The following is a 24,844-nucleotide window of genomic DNA, read 5'->3' as shown; positions in this document are numbered from 1 at the left end:
CCCGGCGCACGGAGATGATGCGGGGCGGGAGGGGCGCGGGGCGGGCACACGGAAGGCGGTCCCTGTGCCCGTCCCTCATCCCCTCCCTGCGACGGGAACCCCAGCTCCGCCATCCCGGGGTCCCTGTGCCCGTCCCTCATCCCCTCCCCGAGGCGGCAGCCCCTGCGCCATCCCGGCCCTGCTCCCTGAGGCCCACTGTCCCCTCCACGATTCCCCGTTCTCTCGTCACCCCATTCCCCGGGAAGCCGAAGCCGCCGGTGCAGAGGGTTTGGTGTGACCCGGGGGTTTCTCGCCGTGCTGGCTCCCCGGCTGATTCCCAAAAGCCGCTCGGTGGACGCAGCCAGGGTGACAATCCCACGGGCTGGGTCCCTGAGAGATCCCCCCGAAAACATGGGCTGAATAAAGCCCTCAGCCAGCCCCGAGTCTGCAAGGCCTCACTCAGAAAGATGTGTGAAATAAGACTGACCCGGTCTTCTCTGAATAATTTTATTTAATCAAAAAAGCCCAGAAACGGAGTCTTGAGTATACTCTATTTATGGGAATGCAAGGACAAGAGATGTACAGGTTGAAGCTACATCTGTAGATGATCAGATATACTGCAGAATAGTACAACAACATGGGACAGCAAGTAGTCACCTCACAACAGTACACATGAGTGATTAGACTTACAAAGGAAATATTTACAAACCTGCCTTTACAAACTGACGTGTGCATACAAAATGAAATCCGCAATAAAACTGAAGATACATTTAAGGCAGACCAGCAATACATTGAAATAATTAAGGCTGTGGAATTACTTTGCACCTTGAAAATGCTGAGCTGTTAGCAATACTGTTTCTTTTTTCCTCCTTCAGTGGATTGTTGCTAGGATTGAAAAGCATCAATACGTTCCAACTGTTTGCTCTTATCTCGGTGAATAAGTCTGAGATTGATTTTTTTTTTGCACTTGCTATTGCATTTGCTTTCCAAAAGTTATCAGCAAATTGACCTCAGTGGCAGAGCAGTGTTGAACAGTTTGGTAGAAAGAGAAGTAAAAGCACCAGCATCAGAAGTTGGACATGAAGGTGAAATATGGCTTGAGTAGAGAAGATGTTGGTTTTCACTAGCTCCATAATAAAGACTACAGTTACAGCAAACATTCAGCATCCTGACGCTATGGAAACACTCAGCACTATACAGATCCCAGAACGAGAGTACATCACTTGATGGCAGTGTGCAGTCAGCCTAGTAAAATGGGATTTGACTTTGTTTCCTTGGGAAAGCACCATTTTCTGATGGGACATGAGTGAATGAGCTCAAAAATAAACCCAAGCCCTGTGTTAGAGGAGAATCCACCTCTGCTGTGAAAGGAACAAGAACAAAGAAAGGTGGCAAGCCCCTGTGCATGTAAAATTTTCTGCTAGACCTTTATGTGCACAGAGAAGCCTTTACATCTGTCTCTGAAATTTATATTATCCTAGGTTACTTGACACAGTCCCCTCATGGCAAGGGCATTAAAATAGGGTTATATGTAGTCAGGTTATAATGTGTGGTTCTGCATTCAGCCTTCATGCACAGTATTTGTAGCACAGGCCTAATGGCATTGTCAGAAATGCCAATGAACTCCACTGAAGCCACAGCCTCAGGGGCAGTTGAGGGCACAGACTTTGTCTCAGCATTAACTTAGAAGTAAAAAGATACATGTTGCTGAAAAAAACCCAATCCATAGTCTTTTAAAAAGAAAAGGAAGTAAGACTAAATGAAACTTGCTGGCATCACTGAGAAGAGAGAGACATATTATCAATTTTAAAGCCTGGATTGCTTTAAAATACTGAAGTCTCTGGCCCTGGGCTGGCTGTGTGTCACCCCAACAGTGCCATGCACAGGGGGCTTGGCAGCCTGGGGGTGTGTGGGGCCTCCCACAGGGCAGCCACACCTGATGGGGGCTGGCAGTTTACACTGGCCAGCAGAATTCCTGCCCTGGCCTGGCTGCTCCAAGTGGAGCAGAGAGAGAGGCGAGTTACATTCTCATTGCCCATTCATTAAATGAAGCCATCTTAAATAAGGAGCCCCCCATGTCACTGCGTCCTCTGGACTCTGTGTCACCAGCAGCTTTGCTGCTGCTCTCCTGTCACCCAGCACCTGGGGACACTGTGAGCCACACTTTGATGTCAGAGCAGGGTAAGAGCACTGTGGAGATGTCTGATGGCAGTGGCTGTGTGCACAGTGCCACACAGAGCCTGTGGTGCACTGCTGTCAGGATTCCTGCTGGTCATCCTGGATGGTTGGAAGCTGCTGGAGAAGCTAAAGGGTACAGCTACCACCACACCTTCAAGCCATTTTGGGAACACCCTGAGTGATACACAGCTGCAGGTGGAAATCTTCCCCTTGGGGTCAGGTATTCCCTGGGGAGCTTCGCTGAGAAATTGTCTGTTACAGACAATATTTCATGCACCAAAAAAAACCCCAGTCATTGGAGAATGCTACACAGGGGGTTGGCTGTGGTGCTTCTCACTCAGCAGGGGCACTCCAGGCCTACTTACTCAGCTTCTGTGATCTCTTTACAATGGAGTTATAGTTTTCAACAGAGTTACAGGACCTGTTGTATCTGCAGAGGCACCACAGGTTGGCTGAAAAAGACTTTGAAAGAGCAAAGTCAGGATACTTCCTCTGCATTTATCAAATGGCAATATTGCAATGGCAAAATTGGTATTATTCAGGCAAAAGCAAGAATGGTTGGTAATCACAAATGTTTTATGGAAGTTTTAACTGGTTCAAGTATTCCTGAATGGGCTGTAAGAAGAATGGTGTCCAGGAAGGGATTTTCTAACATGAATATGGAAAAAGCAAAACCACAAAAGAAAGTAACTCCAGAACATTCAACATCTTCAGAATTCAGCACCTTCAGCTCTCTCAACATGGAGTCTTTTTTGAATTTAAGCACCAATACCTAATCATATATCATCTCTTTTTCAGCCTTTTGGGTTTTCTTTTCTGTTATTTGATAGCAATGAGAGGCTTAAATATTACCTTAAACAGTCCAGCTTTTTCCCCCTGTGCATTCAAAGGGTCTCTGCTGTTGTAGTTTGATATATGAATGCAGGATGTAGGAAAACAAAATGCTAAATAACTCCAAATTTCATGTGGTACATGAGAATTTGTTTGTATTAATGCCAAGCAGAAAGCCTGTGGTTCAAACTGTACCCACGGGCCTAATAAAAGCTGTGGGTTTTACAGACCACAATTCCACAAACATTTTTTTAAGGGCAGCACAATCATAGCACAAAGAGCCAGCTTTGACAAATAGGAAGAATTACAGGCAGTCCTGTAGTGAGAAAGTACCTGAGGCTGGTGGTAATTAGAGACCCGCCTTGACTGCTGTCTGTATTCAGTTGCTAAGAAATTGCATACTTTGCACTGCTGCTCAGGATGAGAGTCTGGTCTTTATCTAAGAGGTGCTGCTGGATTGCTTAGAAACTCAGCTGCTCTAGAGAGGAACTGAGATAGGTTCTGGATGATATTCGAAAAGCTTAACCTTCTGTGAACACTTGTCTCTTTCAAACCTTTCCACACTCCCTCCCTGTCTTAGATCTCTCACAGAACTGCTGCTGACTCTGCTGAGGTACCTGGGCTCACCCTTCTGCCCGTGGCTTCCCCATCTCAAGGGCTGTTCTTGGTTGCACACACTCAGCGTCGAGCACTGAGGGTTTTTGCTGTGCCTCTTCTCCACTAACAAAATACTGACCACTCTGGTGTAGTGATAGAGCAAGCACAAAGAGAAGGGCCAGGTCTCCTCCCTGCTGTGAAAGGGAGCTTGGAGGTGGATCAAAAAAGGGCTATCAGGGCCCTGAGAATTTAACAGTACTTGCAGGGTATCTCCACCCCCCACTGGCTTGCTCCTGCAGTCTCACAGTGCAGTTACTCAGATGGTAAATGAGATCTGACTCTCTCCCTTACCAGAGAGTCTGTATGAGCACAGATGGTCAGATCAAGCCCTTTTCCTTAGGAAAACCTTTGGTAACAACTGCCATTTCCCATTACAGACACACAAATGGTACTCAGCACCGAGACAAAGTCCCCACATGCCAGGGGAAAAAAATCTCTTTGATTGTAACCCCACAAGGCTGTAGAGCTTTGTGGTGTGGCAGTAGGATGGGGAAGCCCCAGATGGTTTCCCCTTCCAGTCCCATTTCTGGAAAGGAAGATTTGGCCAACCTACAAACTGCTGATTTGTCATTGCAGACTCCCTATGTTGGTTATACTTAAGGCTGGCTCCGTCACTGTAACATCAATATGATGATGTTGCAACTTGGCTTGCAAGAGAGAAATGTTTTAATTGTGAATATTATTTTTTTATTACAAATTAGGCTTTGGACATAAAAATACCCTCATGAATGCTTTGGTTATGAGGTGCTAATGGTGGCTGAGAGATATTTACAAGTTTGGAAATGAAACAAATGACATGCTTTAAACACTGAAAACGATTTTCAAGCTGTAAGCACAAGAATGAACTCACCACTCCTACTGCACTCTGAAAGGCTTAGATGGACTTTGGGCCAAGCAATTCTGAAGCTAGAAATGGAACAGGATCCTTTATATTTATATATATTTATATCTATGATACAATATATGTATACTGAAAACCTGTGATAGAAAAAATTGTCTTCATCACCATCATCATCTAGTTTACAGATACTGCAAAAATTGGACTCTGCCTTTTCTCAATGCACAGGTTTCGCAAAAGATTTCTGTACAATGTGTATAAAATGCTTTTAAAAAACCCGCCATAGTCCCATTGTGCTTAATCAGAACCAGCTGTATGCTCCAGTGAATTCATTGCCTTAATCATAGCTCTGAAAGGTGCTGCATGTTGACTTAACACAGCAGGAAGCCCAAGGAGGGGCTGCATGGAGGATTTTGGTCTGAGCACTACCACGCAACACGAGTGTTCCTAAGCCATGCCACCATGGGAGCTGATCCAGCAGTGACTGGAGCCTGATCTTGCATGTCCTATGCAGGCAAAGTCCCCACTGAAATCATGGCAGACCTGGGCAGATGGGGCATGAGAAATCTGACTGATAACCTGGAGCAGGCTTGCAATGATTTCAGCAAAAACTGACCGGTCCAGTTCTGCAGTACGTGCTAAGGTCAGCCTGGTCTCACTACCCCCACTATCCTACTTCTAGTCTTTTGTACATTTTGAATTCAGTTCAGCAAGATCAAGAGGATTTCTTATAAGGCTGCCTCACAAAGATTAAGGCAACTGCAATTTTGGCTCTCATTCCCAGTTGGTGTTTGCTTCCTGCAGTCCTTTTTTGGCAGTGGATGTGTCCCTCATGTGCCCCGAGAGATGGAGCGTGTCCCCGCTGCTGTCACCGCCTTGGCCTTGGTCCCATTGCCACGTCTGCAGTGATTCCCACCCTGCAGCTGGTGAAATGCAAATGCCAAACACGGGATATGTACAGACGGATCCGCGCGCTCCCAGCGGCGCTCCCGGCGCAGGCTCAGGAGCAGCAGCGTAGGATGCCATGGATGGAAGCACTACGTGCCCGGGCTCATCCTGCTCAGCAGGAAGCTCTTGACGCTGGGCACCGGGTGCACGTCGTACTGGTGCCTGCGGCGCTCAATGAAGGACGCCAAGCGGGAGGTGTCCAGGGGGATCTTGGAATAGCTGCCGTTGTGCGGCTGCAGCCACGGATGCTGTAAACAAGTGGCTGCTGTTGGCCTTCTCCTGAAGTCTTCCTGGAGGATAACGTTGATGAAATCCCTGGCAGCGTGGCTCACATCGGAGAAGTACTCATGTGGGAAGCTGAAATCCACTCTACACACATTGATACAAGTCTCCTCTTTGCTTTCATCCAGGAATGGAGAGACACCACTTAACATGACATAGGTGAGGACCCCAATGCTCCAGATATCCGTGCTCAGGGAGACAGGAAGGCCTTGGATAACTTCAGGGGCTGCAAACTCTGGGTTTCCAAGGAGGTGGTGGACATGGTAATGACCTGTGATCTGGACTGCATCTTCCAAATCAATGATCTTGACACGAGGCACTGGGATTCTCAAATCGATGAGCAGATTTTCTGGCTGTTGATAAGACAATGAAATAAACATAATCGTAACTATATTTTGGCAAATAAAATGTGTAGGATTCATGTAGGCTTAATAGCTAATTAAAACTTGCATGTAATCAATCACATGTGCAAGAGAGAGATCAGGAGAGTGAATGATAAGGAACCACACAGCTGCTGTTTGCTCTAAATTCAGATCAGTGCTGCAGTTGCAATGACAAGATCCTCTTTTGCAGTAGGGCAACACACTGGGATTTTGCACTTTGTCCCAAATACTTACAGTTTATATTCCCAAACGAATCCCCACAGATTAAGAGCACTGATGGATTTTTAAATTTTAATAAGACACATATATCTGATCAGTTTATTTAGATTCCATTTGTTCAGATGACAGCTGGCTAAGTAAGTGTGCATAACTTGCAGCAGAAATGTTTCTCATGGAAGTAAATGTTCAATTTTGCACCCACTACCCTGGGAGGGACTGGTGTGTGCCATTACTGTTGCTGTCAATTGACATGGAGTTCCCCTACATACACCAGGACACAGTCATGCTTTCTAAGACAGAGTGAAATTACATTTAATCCCAGTTGGATTTCTCTCTGTTTTAGCAGCTCTCAGTATTTAAGGTCTCTCTCTCAGTGAGAGATCCTGAGCATTGCCTATACACACTCTCCTGGGGACTTACCATGGATATCCTTCCTTTGTTGGCTCTGAGATGATTTCTGAATTTACTTCTTGCACCCTTCTAGATGTTTTTTTTCTCTCCCTTATCCTCATGCATATTTTACTGCTGCCTCATGGCATACATATACACACACACACACACACATATATATATATAGATATATATAAAGCAATGTACATGGCTGTTCCAGTCTCTCCACTTGCTCTTCTCTTGTGCAGTCTCTATTGACAAAACCAACACATCCTTGAGCAGGATCCTGGGACAACACAGTCCATGGACAGGTCTGCTGTCACTACCAGTGCATCTCCTGCTTCCCACTTAGCAACAGAAGGTGCTTTATTTAGCATCCCTCATTCAGGGGAACTTCAGAGGGGTCACAGACAATTAGCTTTCCACCTTGTTTCTTTGTTTATGATCAAACAGAGAATTCATTGCAGTTTGTTACCTCAGTAATACCTACTTTTTGACAGGTCATATAAATAGAGTAAAAAATACAAACAATTGCATAGAAAGAGACCAAGATGATTTAGCCTTTTGTGTCTAATTCTCATATAAGGTCCTGTATAAACGGAATTTTTTTGTAGGGGAAGACACAGCAGAAGAATGAAAGTATCATTTCATCTGACATGCCTGGGGCTTAGAGAGATGAGAATAAATCTCCCTGAAGCTGGATTGTCCACTATATAAGAAAGTTAAATTCGTCCCTCATTCCCTATTTTTAATTGTCATTTAAGTCTACAAAGTGTTATAGATTATCTGTTATCCCTGGCAACCAGAATCAATGTTGCAGATCACAAATCTTGAAACACTTGATCACAATTTCAGTGGCTAATTCTCTGTCATCCAAGGTAACTGGGATGCTTGGGAGGACAGGAGTACAATGCCAAATCCAGGATAGTACAGTGCCTCCTGCCATGTGTGCTCACAAAAGCAGGTACAAGCTGTACTAGTCTGAGTGTGACGTTAGAGAATACCCCAATTTCTTCTCCACAGTGCAACTTGTCCTTTGTTCTTCCTCTGAACCCTTCCCTGGGTGTATTTCCCACCCACTTCTCCTCTCAGGCTGTCCAGCACAAGGTAGTGTGCTGCTTTCCTTTTCCTTTGCCCCTGCCAGCCTGGCACAAGCCAGCTCTGCCCTGGAAGGTTGGTGGCTGAGTGTGAGCCCAAACCATAGAATTGTTCAGAGTTTCCCTTCAGACAGGTGCTAGTGATATCTTACTCTTCTCTCTCTGACATCCTCCTTCCCCATCATTAATTAAGTCCAGAAAGTTCTTGGGGACAAACCAGAGAATCAAGGGAAAAAGTGCATTTCTTGTCTGAAGGCAGAGACCTGGTGCTGCAGGTCAGTAACTCCTTTCTCTGATCAGCAGCTTGTCCATTTAGTGATCATCTCCGTGGGATACAGGCTGCACCTCCTCCCTGTCTGTACAGCTGGGAACTCTCTGTTCCAGGGCACAGAAGAACAGCATCATTCTCATTTGTTCCTACCTTTATGTCCAAGTGAGCCACTCTGCAGTTGTGGAGGTACTGCAAGGCTTCCATTGTGTCTCTTATATAGAAGGCCACCTTCTCCTCCATAAGTTCATCGTGGTTCATCAGATAATCTAAGAGACGGCCGTCATCCATCCTGCAAACAAAGCAAACCCTGTGCATGAAACATCACATGGCACCTCTAGGAGCAGTTAATGTCTGAAAACAAAATTGCAACAGAAACTTTGTGACCTAAAAAAGGGAGGAAAATAAAATGCAAGATCTGACGATTATTTAATGATATCTCAAGATACTGCAGGCCATGGAAGTGGTGGAATGATTAATCCTCAATTGTTATCTCTAGTCCTTGACAAATTTAGCAACACTCTTAAAGTAAACTCATTTGCTTAAGGATGGATTCAATAGACAGAGACAATCCCTTTGGAAACAGAACCTCTTAATTATTTGGATCCATATATTTATTTATAGAGCTGGTTACATAATTGCAGAGAAAAATCATTGACATTTTCAGCTGGTAATATTTTCTGTGCGAAAACTAACCCAATAAAAGTTTTCCACCTAGTTTATTTATCTGTACAAACAAACAATGAAATAGCCCAAATATACTTTGTTGGATATACCATAGCAAAGCACTTTGGAGTTTGGTTGCTGTTTTTCTTATGGGACAAGCATGGCTGCTACACAGGTCTTTTCACCAAAAAGCAGTAGAATGATAAAGGCTTTGATCTAGCTGAAACATTTTACTCAAATGTAAAATGTGGACAAAACAGCCCAAGTAGATCTGATGCTTTTCAGTGGCACAAATTACCCAAGCTTCACCCAAGTAGACAGCAGTTTTATTTGTCCCTCTTAATCTTACTTCCTGTAAAGAAAAGGCAGTGCAAACTCTGCAGAAAATGCCTATTTCATTTGACATCTTAATCCATAAAATCTTGTTCCTGCTGAACTCAGGATGATCTTTATGCTTGGCTTTAATAGGATTCCTACCCAAATCTTAAATCCAAGCTCTGTGTACTTACAGTTCCAAAACTAAGATGTAAGAAGTAGGAGACTCGTAGGTATCGTGGATAGTGATGTACTGAGGATGCTGTAAGTGTTGTAACAGAGCTGCCTCATGTGCTGCCTGCTCTTTCTTTTTCATTTTTTTGCTAATGAATTTTACAGCAACATCTTTCCGGGTGGCTTTGTGGACACATTTCTTAACTATGGAGAATCGACCCCTGAAATTATAAAGAAAACAAAATAATGAGGTGGCTTCATGAATAAATCATGCCTAGTTTTTAGCACAATAACACTGTGATTTTCGAAGTGGTTTTTTTTGATTCATCACATTAATATTTCACAAGGCATCAGATTTAACAAGTTGTTCATAACCTTTTCCAACAAAGGCCCTCTATCTCGTACCCTGGGTGTAGAGATTCTTTGGGGATTAGCAAACACTGAGAGCAAACGGTGTCACTTTGCTTTGTGCAGCCACACTGATATCCTCTAACAACCTCCCCTGGGTTCAATTTGCTGCCACTTTTACAGGTTCTATCTCCTTTTATTTTAGCTGTGGGTCTCCCTTCTCCAGCTGTTTTATTAAAGAGACCAAACCTTCTCAAACAACTAAAAGAAAACCCATGTTAAATAATCACTGACCTACCATTTTGTCTCTTTTCAGACACACAGTAAGAAATTAAGAAAAAAGCTATCAGGAAAGCATTTAGGAAACTCCTACAGACCATAGTACCATTCCTGAAAGTAAAACTACCCAGTGAAACCATGTGCTGAACTTGAGCTTTTAGTAATACATCCCAGTTTTCTACAGAACCAGAGGGACTCCTGGCCTTTCAGTCCCAGAATTGTCTCTGACATCTGAGCTGAAGAAATAATTGCATTAACCTGAATTATTTGCATGCCCCATATGTGTTATCTGTGGAGAGCACAAAGGGCTGACAACATGTGCAACTCCTATTTAGGCTGTGTTCAACTCACCCTCCCAATCAGCAAAGATAAGTCAGTCACATGCCCAAGTATTTTGGAAAACTCAGTCTTTGGGGTTAAGCTTATCCAGAACCAGTAAATCACCATCTCAAATCAGAGATGACAGAGAAGATATCAACTGCCAGAGAGTTGGCTGCCTAATTGCTCACAAATTTGCCAATCTGCAATTCTCAAATCAGAACTTATCTTGAAAAACATAATTTATTCAGCATTTTCATCAGTATCTGATATGCAATGCACTTTGACAAGAGCAGCAGTTTTCAAGCTAACTACAAAAGTAACCTAAACTCCTCACCAAGGAAAAAGCTTCAAGCCATTGTTTGAGTGTTTTATTGCAGTGATAAGCAGGGTTAGTATTACCTCCCAATCTCATGCAGCTCTGCATAGGCAAGGTCAAAGTTTTCCTTCCATGAAATAGTGGCACCATCGGCAGCAGAGTCTTTGAGAGAACAAAGACATTCAAGAAGGTATAAAGACAGTTTTGCTGTGGACTATAAACAGCATATTTGAAAACTATGTGAGACTTTATTATTAAGATGGGAAACATCACTAGGAGTCCAGTTTCCTACTGCTCAGACACAGCTCCAGTGTGCTGGACCACTAAATGCCAGAGCTCCCCAGGGGAAGGTATAGATAAAGGGGGCACAAAACTGCCCCTTGCAGTTTTGGGCTGAAAAGGGCCACAGAGACAGGGGGTAGAGCTATGCTGTGTGAGCTCTTCTTCCAGCACCAGCTGTCCAAGCCAGTCACAGACCAAGCTGCACACCAGGGCTGCTAAAACATGGGGAAAAGTGGGCTCTGCTCACAGCACTTGAGAGTGAGCTGTGCCCCAAATTCCTGCAGCACTGTGTTGGGCATTGCCTCCATCACAGCATTCCCATTCCAGCTGTACTGCTCAAGGGGGGATATTTAGCAAGTGGAATTGCAGCCCCCAGCTGGGCTGCCCACCAGAAGCTGCAGCTGTTGCTAACATTACTGCAAAGGCAGGACAAACACCAGCCAGGACATGGAGCCCACTGGGCAGAGATAAAGACAAGAAATAGTTTGGGATAAAAAGCAGGAACCTGCTTGGAATCTGCAATAGCCTCTGTGGCAGAGGCAGGCTCTGAGCCTGGAGGTGAAGACGTGAAAATCCTTTCTGGGGCCAGCAGCTAGCTCTGAGCACCTCTCAGACTTTTTCTTACATCCCTAGGTGGTCCAGGATCCCTGCTTTGATCAGGACCCATCCAAACAAACCCCGCAGAGCACAGGCGTGTTCCCGTGTGCCTCAGCCCCCCCTGCGGCCGCACTCACCGTACTCCGGGAGCCGCACGAACTCGGAGGGCTCGCTGGGCAAGCTGATCCCCCAGGGGTTGCTGGCACTCACTCGGAACTGGTACTGGCAGCCTGGGGACAGGTCCTCAATGACCAGGTACGTGTCCAGAGTTGAGGCTACTGACTGCTGCCAGACCTGCGAGCCTGTTGGACACAGGGAGAGAAGGGGAGCTGAGGGAAGCACTCACTGTGTGAGCTCAGGGCTGAGGCTTTCTCTGCCCAGCTTAGGCAGTACCCTGGGAGGGTAAAATCTACAGGGTTTTTAAGAGTGTTACAGCAGACTGTTAAACCAGAAATGGATCACAAGGAGCTATTTTGTGCTGCAGCCACCTTCTCATCTGGCTAAATGAGAAAAGAAGGAAGTGCCCGTCAGTTGACTCAGGGTAATGATGGAAAAAGCTCAGCCCAGGGACAAGCTGATCTCTCCAGCACTGTAGCTGTGGCTGTGAGCTACAAGTGATGTCTCAGGGCAGTGTGATAAGACAGAAGGGGAGGACTGGTTTGATGACAGCTCTGTTATGAAAGAAACAGTTGCAGAAATACTGCAAAAAACCCCAAAACCATGGGCAAGGGAGATAAAACTGAGACAGGACGTCAGTGCAATCCAAATGCTTTTGCAGATGAAGATGTGGTGGCTATAGTGAAAGCTGCAGCTGCAGGAGGAGGACCAGTTTTCTGACACTTAACACAGGCAGCTTGCAGGTGAGCAGAACTGCAGCAAAGAAATGTGTGACTCTGTCATGTGTTTCTGCTCCTGTCAAACCCAGCCACTGCCTGACCTGTGACAACCCAAGGACCAGTACTTACTCATCTGTACAGGACCAGAGAATAGAAAAGAACCCCTGGAACACAGAGCCCTGTCACAGATGGAGATTTCTTCAAGAATACATAAAATTTTATCTTATTTATTAAGTTCAGGGCAATTTACCCCTATGTAATTTAATATGACCCAATTATTTTGTATGTCCTGTGGACAGATTCTGATTTCCAGGTTTCATAAGGTCATGGCTGGTTTTACAAGAGTCAGTTTTACCTTTGAAGTGGGAGGAATACTGAAAACACTGCTGGGTGGGTTTTTTTAAATTTTTATTTTGGTGGTTGTTCTTAATAAAGGAACTTCTTTTACAAAAATGCCAGTCACTGATGGCACAGTGAGGGTCAAGATAAAATATTCACTAGGAGAAGGCATTAATATGATGGAGTGATTAGGTTTGCACGCTTAACTAAAATGGGGTGGGATTTTTTGAAGGATAAAGGGGGAAAAACAGAGGCCATATGCCTAAGGCAAGGTTTACTGCCAGGGACCCTCACACCTTTGCAGAAGGAATGTAAAAAGGGATGTGAATCACATCAAATGCCCTTTTCAAGAGCATATGCCTGTGCATATTGGGAAAACAGTGCATTTAATATCTAGCTAATTCTTCAGGGGAAATGGATGGTTGGATTTAAGAAAAAATGGATTTCAGAGCTGAGCTTGAAAAGTATGCAGGAATCTGCAACTTTATCCAGATCAAAAAAATAACGAGACTGATTTGGTTTTGCATTTCTGGGAAGCACCCACCAGAAAGGATGGTGGTAAAATGAAAATGATAAAAAGATGCCTTAGTGATGGATATGTTTTAGCTTAGCACACTTTACTTGTTGTAAGGGACCAGAGGAAACAGAAAGGTCTGTAATATATGAGAGGCTGGACTTGATGATAGAAGGGCTTCTTTCTGCCTTAGACGTTGAGATCTGTAAGCTACAATTAGTGGCACACCAGTGGTGACAAGAATGCTTTTGGGACCTGTTGTGTCATAAAGGAAGCTTACCTTGTTCTCAGTCTCACAGCCAGCAAGCACAGCTCACACCACTTACCTTCTTCTCTGTACTCCACAGTGTAGCCTGAAATGGTGCAATTGCCTGTACTGGTAGGGGGTAGCCAGCGCAGGATCACAGAGGTGCAGCTCCTCTCCTGAGCAATGGGGCGGTTTGGGGCAGCTGGCACACCTTGGGAAGAGGAAACAACACCAAATCCAGCATCACATCACTAAGTACTAGTGCTTTATTCTGAAGATCAGGTGTATCCGGTACAGCAGGTCACTAGAGGACAGCTGCACCTTGTAGAGGTGCTTTACTAAGCAGCAGGTGAGGAGTCAGCTACCATTGAATGCCCAAAGATGACATAAGCAAGGCATTCAGAATTCTTCTGTGTGTAGGGTGCTGTGTGTGCTTGGGACCAGATTGAAAAATGACCAGTAATCCTTCTGTGCTTTGCTTAGGGCTCCCTTCAGCACAGGAGTAGTTAGTGCAGCCACTGACTTGTTTGGATAAATTGGGGAAATTGGATCTCCAGGGTGGTTTGTGAGACCAAATAAGTCATCTTTTAAATGCTTGTGACATTGCTGCATCTGTAATCTCCAGTTAGACATTCATCTCTGGACCATCCCCTTCAACACAGCTGGCACCTCATCTCTAGTGCTAATAAATCCCTTCTCAGAGCTGGAGGCAATGAGCATCAACTCATCATTTCATATTCATTCCAATTAGATGGGTCACTAATTACAGTGCTGAGAATTCAGGCTTGGAGACGTGTCTCCAAGTTGAATCCCTGAAGAACAGTTTCACCCAGGCTAAATCTTACTCTCACCTCCTTTGTCCTCTAAAGAGAAGGGGAGGCAGAACATCAGTGTCACTGGATCCCAGTTCCTCCCACTCCAGGCAGATTCTGAAACCCAGAGCTTCCTGCAGTCAGTTGGGGCATCGTTCCCCCAGGGACTCAGCTGCCCAAGGGAGCTGAGCTTCCCCTGGCTGACCTTACTGAGCTCCTGGGAAGCAGCACTAGGAGCAGGATGCAGGAGCTGAACCTGTGCCAGTGTATTTTCATTTCCCAAATGTGATGTTTATGGTCAGATGACTTAATCAGGCACAAGGAGTATGCAAAGCCTTCAGCCATCAGTGGGAGTTGTGGCTGAGGAATGGTGGTACAACTTTAACATCTCAATTCACCTGGCACAGCTCCACATCTGGCTGCCTCTGCATAGGCTGCTCCTGTGTGCTGCCAGCCCCCAAGGGACCACACAGAGGAAAAATCCCATGTGTTAGGGTCAGATGTGCTACCTTGGACTTTGATGGTTGCAGAGGTTGATGCAGTTCCGTGTTCATTGGTGGCCACACAGGTGTAGATGCCACTGTCCTGAGGCATCAGGTTGCAGATCTTCAAGGTGAGCTCTCCTGAGTCACTGTGGATGCAGGAAGCCCAAGTTATAAAACACTGCTTCACTTGCTAATGGCTTTTATACAGTTCCTGTTCTGCCTCACTGCAAACAGACATCCACACAAGTCCCGTTAACTCATTTGAAGGAGCATCCTCCAGCAATTTGATGTCCAAGTACAACCCCTTCATATGTCAGGGTCTGGCTGTTAATGAAACCTTTTGGTCCAAATTGCCTGCCAGGCAAATCCTCATGTCTCTTGTGGTCTAGGAAGAGATGTGAAGGATCACTCAAGCAGCAAGCAGTCCAGGAGTTAAACATTGCCTGTGCCTGTCCAGAGCTGGATGCTTAGACTTGATATATCTGGAAAGATTTACTCATGAAGATCTTTATTATCATGGGAGATGGTAGGCTGCTGTGCCTCTGCAGTGAAGTCCAACACACACCAGACAAACTGGGCTTCCCACAGATGCAGGAAGCAGTCACACAGCACAGGGTGACATTTCCAGGGAGCTTCAGACCCCTGGAACATGTGCCATTGATCTGACGCTGCTGCCAGGGTCTCAGTTGGAAGACTGAACATCTCATAGCAGCCAGGGATAAAGAGCACAGCACTGACTTTGTGAGACATGCTCAGTCTTTGGGCCAATCTGAGAAAATAAACAGCTCTGTGCAGTCTCATGAATTTATAGCAGGTCTGTTCACAGTCACTGCTGTTTGCACACTTCAGTCTCCAATATGCAATTTGAGGGAGCTGGCCTGAATGGAAGGATTTTGCTTGTGTAACTGGAGACCCAGCTTAGAGCCAACAATAAGTTCCCTTGATGGCAAAACTAGGCTAGCTCTTGAATGCTTAGTCTGTCGGGTACTGCAGAAGGACATGGTTGCTGGGATAACTGTCTGGACTCTGCAGCTTCTGCTGGTCTGACAGTGCTGGTTTAAAACAGGACAGAAATATCCCCTCTCCCTGAAACCCACACACTCGTGCCAGCAAGATTTGCAAGAGCCACTGATCTGCTGGGCCTCTGCTTGGCAGGCAGTGTCTTCACTGGAAAGATTATTTGAGTAACAAGACAATGCAAGTGCTGATAGCACACGGGGAGCCAACAGGAAGAGGACTGTGATGAAAACCAGAACCCTGTATGGAAATATCTCCCATCCCAAGCACAGACAGAGGCTGAAGATAAGGCACTGGGAGATCTACTGGGCAATAGCTAAAGACAATTTTGGATGCTCTGGGGCAGCTGCACAAGCCAGTGGTCTCTGAAGGAAGCTCTTGATCAGATGAAAGGGTTTTTTTTATTGAACATGTAAAATCCCTTCTCTCTTACTGTTCTTTTTTTCACTTTCAGTGACTTTGTACTCCCTGGATTCATTTCAGCCTATGCCAGAAGTGCTGAAAAGTTGAAATGAAAGATTGCCTCCTGGAGATTTCCACTGCAGTTTGGCCCAAATTTCTTATATAAGCTGCAGATGAGCATCCAGCAGCAGGCTGTTACCTGACCTGAATTCAACTCCAGATCTTTCTGAATCTTCCCAGTTGTAAGGATAGTTTTCCTCTCTGCTAGCCAAGCCAGGAACATTATGACAAGCATCTTTCTGTCCAAGCCAGATGAGGCCTTCCCAGAGCACATCTGGGCTGTTTTAGGAACAGCTGAGGAAAGGCTCAGGAAAACTGCAACCCTAGCACTGCCAATAAGATGAGAAAATGCCCAGTGACAGGGGTATTGCAAGCTGGTGAGGGCTTGCACTGCTTGACTCCCACAGGAGATCAAGGCATCAAACTCAAGCAGAGAAGCCCCAGCAGAGGCAATGTTAGCCAAACTAATGGCTTGTAAACATTCTGGCTTCTGGCTTGCAGCTGGCTCGGGAAGTCAACGGGAGCAAGCTCACGTCTGCCAGCAGCACTTTGTGGATATACCCTACACCAGCTTGGCAAACAAATACAGCCACCCCAGCCCCAAAGCCTGACCCTTTCCAGCCAGTGTTTGCCACACTGATGTGCTGCCATGCCATGCCACACTTAATTAACTGCATCCTGATGAGTCTTGTAGGCAGGCTGGTGCCATCCATATTTGAGGGTAACACAACCACCAGGACTAGCTATGTTGGGATCCAGAGGCAGGACCTTACCAGGATGACACGGTGTAAGTGGCCGTGCTGTTGTCATTGTCAAGAATGTTTTGGTCTGGTCCTTTCCAGGTTATAGTTGGTTTGGGTCGCCCACAGACTTTGCACTGCAGCATCACTGTGTCCCCAAGCAGGCAGGTGATGTCCACTAATGGCACAAGAAACTCTGGAGCCACTGTAAAAAAACCATGGGGACACACACACAAAACCTCTTTTAATCTTCAGGTGAGAATGTCTAGAGTCATACCAGGCTAGAGAATACATTATGGGATGAACTACGGGTCTGGGTCCCAAACAGCTGGGAGTCCTGGGATTGTGTCCTTGAAACTGCCCTCCAGTCAAAGCCAGCTGTCTACAGCTCAGAGAAGGAGGTAGAGGGGAGCATCCATCCCCCAGCCCTGTGCTCTGGCAGGTGGATGAGGTTGTGAGAGGGTACATTTGGGGATGTTACTGTTTGGGGGGGGTCAGGCTGGCCTGTGGCCCCAGGCTGTCTGAGCCCAGCAGCCAGCAGGGAGCCTGCTTTGCCTGGGGACTGAGCAGCACAGAGCTGCCTTTGCTGCAAATGCTGCTAGGTGCAGAGCATGCTGTGGCACCAAGTAAATCACCACTGCAGCACAGCTGTCCTCAACTCACCTTCTTGGATGAAATTGGGGTTGATTATCTGAAAAATACAAAGAGATACAAGCATTTATTTCCTAGACAGTGACAAAAGAGGCATCTGTTTTCACAAGGTACCATGGTGACTCTGATCAGAACTGCAGAAGTGCTGCAGTGGTTGCAAGTGGCACCTTCTAACAACCAGCAAGCTCTAGTGGTAACACACATGGGAAAGTAAATGACAGCTATGGCTTCCTGAACCCTGAAAAAGCATCAAAGGTAACAGGCACAGCACCAAGGCTGAGGAGGGTGGACATGCCTCCTCTTTGTCTGTGTGACAAATGATGAAGCCATTAACTCTTCCCAAAGGTGCTTTGTGCACCTCCTGTGCCTACCTCCAGACCTGTGTCACACAGCACCTGCAGTCACCACACACCTGGGGCATGTCACCAGCACTCTGGCCACTAACCAGGTCTGAGGAAATGTCTTTTAATTTGAGCTGAGCTTCAGGAAAAAAAAGGTAAAGCACTAGACCATAAATACTTCATATTGCCCACTGTCAAGCATCAGTCCTGCAACAATTCTTGGTCTATTAACATGAGTGAAAATTCACTATTTCACTGGACTGCTGGAAACTTTCCAGCTTGAAACTAGGTTTGGACAACTAGGAGTTATTTTATCTAACTAGTTAATTGACCAAGTTAGCAAAGTCTTGAAAAGCTACTGTTACCCTGTGGTCTCTATGTGCCAATCTAACTCTGGAAGCAAAGGTGGAAAAAGCAAAGACAATGCCACTGAGTTCTTACAGAATTGATCCTAGCTGCATTGTGGTGTACAATAGTATAGAGGTTTTAGCCTCATTAACTGTTTTAATAATCTCACAAGACCTTGTTATTCAAATTCAATCTAGTAATTTCATGTTCAACCATAAACACCAATGTGGTTTATCTCGCCTAAAATATTTCTGTTGCTATTTATTTCAGAGCTATTTTAGAAGATGCCAATGAAGCAGTGACCTAATTCATGGCCTGCCAAAGCTGATAGGAGGTTTTTGCAGAGGCTCAGAAACCAGGCCACAAAACAGAAGCAATAACCCTTCAAAATAAAGTAGATACATCTTCAAGATTTATATTTACATTTTGGCTTTATATAAAGCTTTCCAAGGTCGATGGCTCAGGGTGCCATTCAAGGAGGCATTTGGGCACATTCAGGTTCATTTTGGGTTCAGAGCCTTTCTTTGCAGCTCCAGGCAAAGCTCTGGTACCAGCACTGAGACCTCAGGGTCTGCTTTCCCCCTGGCACCACCAGAAAGCCCAAATGAACCAGGCATAACATGGAAAGCACAGAGTCCCTCTGAAGGGTGGAGCTGGGCACTGCCACAGCACATGGAGCTGCCAGCCCAGGGGTGTGGGCAGCAGCTCCAGGACCCACACACAGCCCCTGGACCCTGCAGACAGGAAGAAATTGTGGCACAATGGAGTACTGGATGGAAAACATCCTCTGTCCTGTCTGTGCAGGTGAAAAAAAAAGAGAGATGGATCTTTGCGATTAAGTTGTATCTCTCACACAACACAGCAAAGGAAGAAAAAGCTGTTTTGTGGGTAACCATTGCTTGCCACTTTCACTCACAGACACCATCTACTTTTCAGCTGAGTAACCCCAGGCATTGGCTCATTTGCACATACATCTTCATTTTTGTGATGTTTGGCTTAACTGAAATATCCTTTCTCCAAAGCTCTCCCCTTCCTTCCCTGCAGCATGCACTAAATTCCCTTATTATTCACTGATCTCCATCCCTGCAGGATTAGAGATCAGGAGAAAGAAACACAGTTAACACTTTATATTAATTTTATTACTCTAAAGGATTCATTAGAAGATGCAACTACAATGATGAATGTAATAGATATCCCTATAAATAAATAATTCTACATTTCTAGTGACTTCCAAGGTACAATAATTTATAATAATTGCCTAACCTATTTTTTTTTTCATTGCCTCACCATGGGAATAGCAGAAAGAAAATTATCTCCGCAACGTACTATTGGAAGAGTCTGTGGGTAAAATTTACATTTTCTTTCCGAAAACTTCATCTGTTAATTAATCAAATGGTACCTAACAACACCCCCACAGCCACAGCACAGCTTTAGCCTGCTGTAAGCTTAGACAAAAATAAATGTCTGCATGAGAACATTTAAGTGATTTAATACAGCACCTTATTAGGGAATGGGATTTCTTCTGCTTTGAAGGAGGATGCCAGATAATGGGGTGAGAGGGGCAGAAATGGGAAAGCCAAGGTTCACAGCCAGATCTGCATCCAGGGGCTGGCTCGGTGGTTCACACATCTGCTCCCAGGCCCTGGGGTTCTGCTGCCTCTCCCTGCAGGCTGGCCAGGGTCCTGGGCTCTGGCTGGATGGCAGGAGGTGGCAGCCTCCACAGAGTCCTTCCAGATAAAGTGCGAGACCTTTGGAGACAATTTCTTCATTTTCCAAATAGGTTTGTAATCCCTGGGGCGGAGAAGGGGAGCTCCAGAGCATGTCCTCACTGCCTCAGAGAATGGGAGCTCATGTGCTGCATCTCCACACAGCCTCCTGCTGCTGCCAGGGCTGGATCCCCTCATGGATACACCTGCTCACTCCTTCTGCAGCAGTTTGAATGAGGATCTCACGGTCCAGCCCTCAGCTGAGCACCTGTGGCCACGGTGGCCATGAGCAGGGGAAGGTGGCCCAGGGTCTCATGCTGACAAGGGCGACCTGAAGAAATCCCAGCACAAAGCTCTGCACCAGTGTGGCTGTGAGGGGACAAACTCATGGGGATGGAAGCACCCAACACAAGAAGCTCTCACTCCATCTTCAGTGTGAATCCACACCATGCAAACACAAACCCCAAGGGGATCAAACTCAGTTTGCACTGCACGTAAGAAGCACAGATGTGCTCCTTTTCCTTGAAACAGAATTTTAATTGAGATGAGGTAGATTTTTTTTTCTACTGGATGAAATACCTGCTGCATGGCCCAGAGCAGGTTAAAATTTCTCCCCTCTGTGGCCAGCAGAGTTTGTTTCCCATACGGTGACAGCTGAAAATGGAAATTCTACACAAAGTAACAAAAGGCAGAACATGAAATGGCCTCTGCTCAGTAATGTGGGGTCTGACACTGACCAGGCAAAGCCAGGCAGCTGGAGGGAGGGGGCTGAGATAAAGGAATGGGAGGTCAGAGCTATTCAATAAAAAGCCAGAAATAGATGTTGCTTCTCCCTCCTCCAGCCTGCGCTGTTTCAGGGCTCAGACCAAGACAGGCACATAAGGCACACACTCGAATGCCTTTGGGGACCTGCAGGGATCTAAGTGACTCACATCTAGGTCAATTAAGTGTAACTTAACAGTCAGGCTTTAGAAAAGTAGCATGGGTGCCTCTCCAGAAACTCAGTATTTTGCAGTATTTTTCCTGGTCTGTTAAAGCTTATGTTATAAGGACAGAAAGGCATCTGCCTCAGTAGCTGCAAAGCCCATTTGCAAGTGACTCTTAACTGCCCTAATTCTTAGCACAATGTTATCTTTCACTTGTGCACACATGCTTTATCTGGTGGGGAGGGAGAAGCCATCCTGCCACGCCAGCGGCCAGTCCCAAAACGCTCTGCAAGCACAGCTCAGCTGCCTGGCAGGGCTCTCACCTTGGCCAGGGTTTGTTTCCCCAGGGCAGGGGTGTCCTTGCCATGCCTACCCCACTTCCTTGGAGGGATTACACCCAGCCCAGACACAACAGTGCACAGAAGGGCCCAGCAGATGCCCAGATTTTTCCAGTGCCATGTTTCAATCCCGTTTTAAGGGAACATATCAAAACCAAGAATGAGAATGTTACTTTTTCCCCAAAGTGTAAGAATAGTCTGCAAACCAAGCCCTCTGTAACAAGGTCGGTGCTTCACCTAAACAGCAGAGGGCATGTTTACTCCAAGACAAGCAGCTGAACGTTTTGTAAACCATTTCATGGCACCTCTTTGTCACTGAGTTAAAACACAATACTGACACATTTGCTCATACTGGTAGCAGGGTGAGCAGCATGTTCCTTGCTACCTCACTCAAAACTAAAAATTATGATTCTCTGAAAAATTGAAATTAATTAGAGAGAAGCTAGGAAAATATATTCCACCCATCTCTGGCTAGGTCAACTTTACTTTGAGACCTTCAGGGCGACAGGCTCACAGTGTCTCCAGCTTCCCCTCTGCCCAAAAATAAACAAATTAACTAGAGAAATTTCTTGATAAAATGAGCAGATAGGATTCCACCACAGATGGATAGAGGCTACCAAAGGGAAAATTTAAAACGGCATCTGATGAAGCATGCCATGACATCAGCCTTTTGTCAGGGATGGAGGATACCTTCTGGCACCAGTGTGGATGGGCTCGGCTGCCTTTGGGACTAATGGGGGAGGCACAAGGGGTGCTGTACTGCATCTGTGCAGAGCAGAAGCCCTCTTGCCTCATGTTCTTGCTGCCTGGCCCTAATGGCTGGTGGCTTCCATGGCTGAAGCTGTGGTATGTCCCTGGCACTGCGTTGTAGCACCCTACACCTTCCTGCAGATGAAGCAGGTCACTTCTTGCTTTTCCAAAAGCTAATCCCCCATGTCTGTGCTGCTGATTCAGGCTATGTCACACCTGATGAGCCACCTTCCTGGTCTGTCTCAGCAACCCCTGGCCACTCAGGGCAGCAGGACAGCAGTGCTACCCATGGAGGCTACTCCAGGGAAAGCCAGGGAAATTTCCAGGACTGTACTCATTCACACCAGGCCAGGAAAGGCTTTCTTGTAAGAAGATTTTGCCAAGAGAGTGTTAGATCTACTCTGGAGGTGGACAACCTCAGGCAGGGGGTGAAGGCATAAAGCACTTGGGAATTCTTCGTCTGAGCTGAGTGGTGACTTGGAGCCAGTGCTGTATCCACCAAAACATTACTTACTCAACCACGTGGACTGTGGGGGTGCTACACAATATTTCTTCCACAGTGCCTGTTTCCTAGTGCTTATCTTGGTCTAGGTGTCTCTGAGTAGTTCTTGACATGCTAAAATGTCACAACTGAAAAAAACAGATCAGGAAGCCAACGTACGTACCTTGGCAACAGCTCAGCTCACTAATCTAATGATGGCACTTCAGTGACTTGGCCTGGGCTTCATCTCTGCTTTGCACAGCAGAGACACTGGAACAGACACCAGAGCTCAGTGACAGACGTGTGTCACCAACAGCACTTGTAACACTGCAGCTGGAGTTGTGCAAAACGTCTGGAGCCATGTCAGAACCCTGCACCTGAGGTCCACTCCAAAGCTGGGAGGAGCTCCTGCTGGATTTAGCGAGGTTTAGCTCTTCTGATCGCTGGAAGGACATTCCCTTAGACAAGAGAGGTATCCTGATGGCATCTGCACAGCTGCCTTGTGACCCCTTCAGCAATACTGCAACCCCATGAGATGTTACAACACAGAATTGCAGGACAATTGTAGGACAATTAGTTGTGTCATTATGCAGGACCCCAGACTTGGGTGTGGACACTGATTCACAAGGGAATACATCTTCCCAGAGGTGGAGCTGCCTATCCCTGTGCAGGGACAGACATGTGGAAAGAGAGTCTCTGATGATCCTTAAGTGCAGGTTACTCCTGTCCCTCATGTGGCTACACGTGGCCCTAAAGTGCCTGCTCCTACACTCACACACTTCATGGGTGAGTCTGTGCCTTCTGTTTTATGCAACTACAGCACAAAGCAAAAAACTAGGGGAAAAAAAATCAAACTTCATTTCCATCTTTAGGCACTTTCATTACATATTAATAAACAAAGAGGGAAAAAAACGGTGACCAAGAGATGCTATTCCTAGTCAAAGCTACAATGAATAGGAAATACTCCAAGACCTGTGTGAACAAAAACCCAGTAGTGGGATTTTAGCTTTTAAACAGTCACCCAGAATTTGTTTCCTGCTCTCACAATATCTGTTTTCCACATTACTTTCTGTCTTTGTGTTCCCTTGAAACAAAGGCAAAGTGCTTCCAGAAACCTGGATTCTACTGAATGGACTCTGCTGTGGTATTTCATAAATAGCCAAAGCTAGATCTGAAAGGCCACAGTAGCTGTGGGACTTCATGGGTATGATGACCAGCTTACTGATCACTTGTGCAGGAAGTAGGGTGGAGATAAATTGCACCCACATTTCCAGGTAATTAGTATGTTAATATGCTGCTTTGCATGTAGAGACTGCTCTCTCTGTCCTAGCACTGGGTGCACGTTCTCATGCACGATGGGAAGAGGAGGGATGTCAGGGGTGACAGTGCCACACGAGAAGCCAGGTCACTGGCCCTGTTATTACCTGCCTGTAGTGATGACTCCACCTCAATGACACAGGAAAGGCACCTCTGGGTGTTGCTGGCCAGGACACAGCTCTGCTGTCACCACTCCCAGCATCTGTAAAACCCCTCACGAGCCTGGCCAGCTGTGAGGACAAGGTGTTCCCTCTCCTTGGGCTGTCACGTTGTCCCCAGCTGCCCTGGGCACTCATGACAGAGTGCACATTCCACACAGAGCAGGGAAAGCAAACCAGGTGAGATGCAGATGTTCATTGCACACACAGGTTGGGCTGGAGGGGTAGCACAGCTGTCTAAGTTATCTAAGCCCAGCACACGAGGACTAGAAGATTAATGAAGCCTTGAATCAGGCTCTGGTGTTGGAATTAGCTTGTTTTGCCTCTCATTTAATGAGCAAAGGCTTTGGCCTCCCAGGCTGTAATGTAGCCCATTTATTGTAACATGTTTGGAACGGAGAATCAAAACACACATAATGAAGGGAAAGGGAGAGCAGTCATAGCTTCCAGTAGGTGAATACCTCAGATCTTTGCAGACCAGGCTTCCTCATGGCCTCTTCTAGGGTTTCACCAGCATTTTATGGGCCTACCCTTGCTCTGCTCCCTCCAGATGACTTTATTTCATTTATACTGGGTTCCAGCAACCCCTTTCCCCCAGTATTTCTTAGCCAGACCAACAAGATGACCACACTCAATCCTGGCTGCAGATGTATTAAAACCAGCAAAAAGCAAGGGCTGTGCTGCTCCTTGCAGGGCAGTGTGACCTTAGCAAGTCACCCCACAATTGTTCTCTTATTTTCTCTTTCTTTGCTGTTTTAAATATTTGCTCAGCCCCAGAGAGTTTTGCCAGAAGCAAACTTGAGCTTTCCAAGCCATGAGGAACACTGTGGCTGCTGGGGACTGCAGTGCAGTGGCACTGTCACCTCCAGTAAGTGACCTGGGAGATGCAGGATGGGGCTTTCTGAGTGTAAACAGTCACACAGAAGGTACCCAGTGACTCCCCCGATAGCAGACTGATACCACAGCTGAGACTTCACATTGGTGTCTTCTGGTTTAAATAGAAAGGCT

General features: G+C 46.1%; 1 protein-coding gene across 7 annotated transcripts in view; it reads right to left on the bottom strand.

The window, feature by feature from the left end:
• Positions 1–2,526: 2,526 nt before the first annotated feature.
• Positions 2,527–24,844, bottom strand: part of KALRN (kalirin RhoGEF kinase) — a 465,987-nt gene continuing 443,669 nt past the window's right edge. For 4 of the 7 annotated variants that reach the window (XM_030952836.1, XM_030952840.1, XM_030952837.1 and 1 more), the window contains 9 exons: positions 17,484–17,511; positions 16,854–17,025; positions 14,626–14,747; positions 13,384–13,515; positions 11,506–11,670; positions 10,573–10,651; positions 9,246–9,446; positions 8,224–8,362; positions 2,527–6,066 (listed from right to left, as the gene is read on the bottom strand). In XM_030952836.1, coding sequence (XP_030808696.1) covers positions 5,521–6,066; positions 8,224–8,362; positions 9,246–9,446; positions 10,573–10,651; positions 11,506–11,670; positions 13,384–13,515; positions 14,626–14,747; positions 16,854–17,025; positions 17,484–17,511 — 1,584 coding nt within the window. In that variant the 3' untranslated portion in view covers positions 2,527–5,520. The remainder of the gene's footprint in view (positions 6,067–8,223; positions 8,363–9,245; positions 9,447–10,572; positions 10,652–11,505; positions 11,671–13,383; positions 13,516–14,625; positions 14,748–16,853; positions 17,026–17,483; positions 17,512–24,844) is intronic. The other 3 variants (XM_030952839.1, XM_030952838.1, XM_030952842.1) reach the window with 1 other exon arrangement.

Source organism: Camarhynchus parvulus, chromosome 7 (genome assembly GCF_901933205.1).
Source record: "Camarhynchus parvulus chromosome 7, STF_HiC, whole genome shotgun sequence".
NCBI lineage: Eukaryota > Metazoa > Chordata > Aves > Passeriformes > Thraupidae > Camarhynchus > Camarhynchus parvulus.
This window is presented reverse-complemented; position numbering and strand designations above follow the sequence as displayed.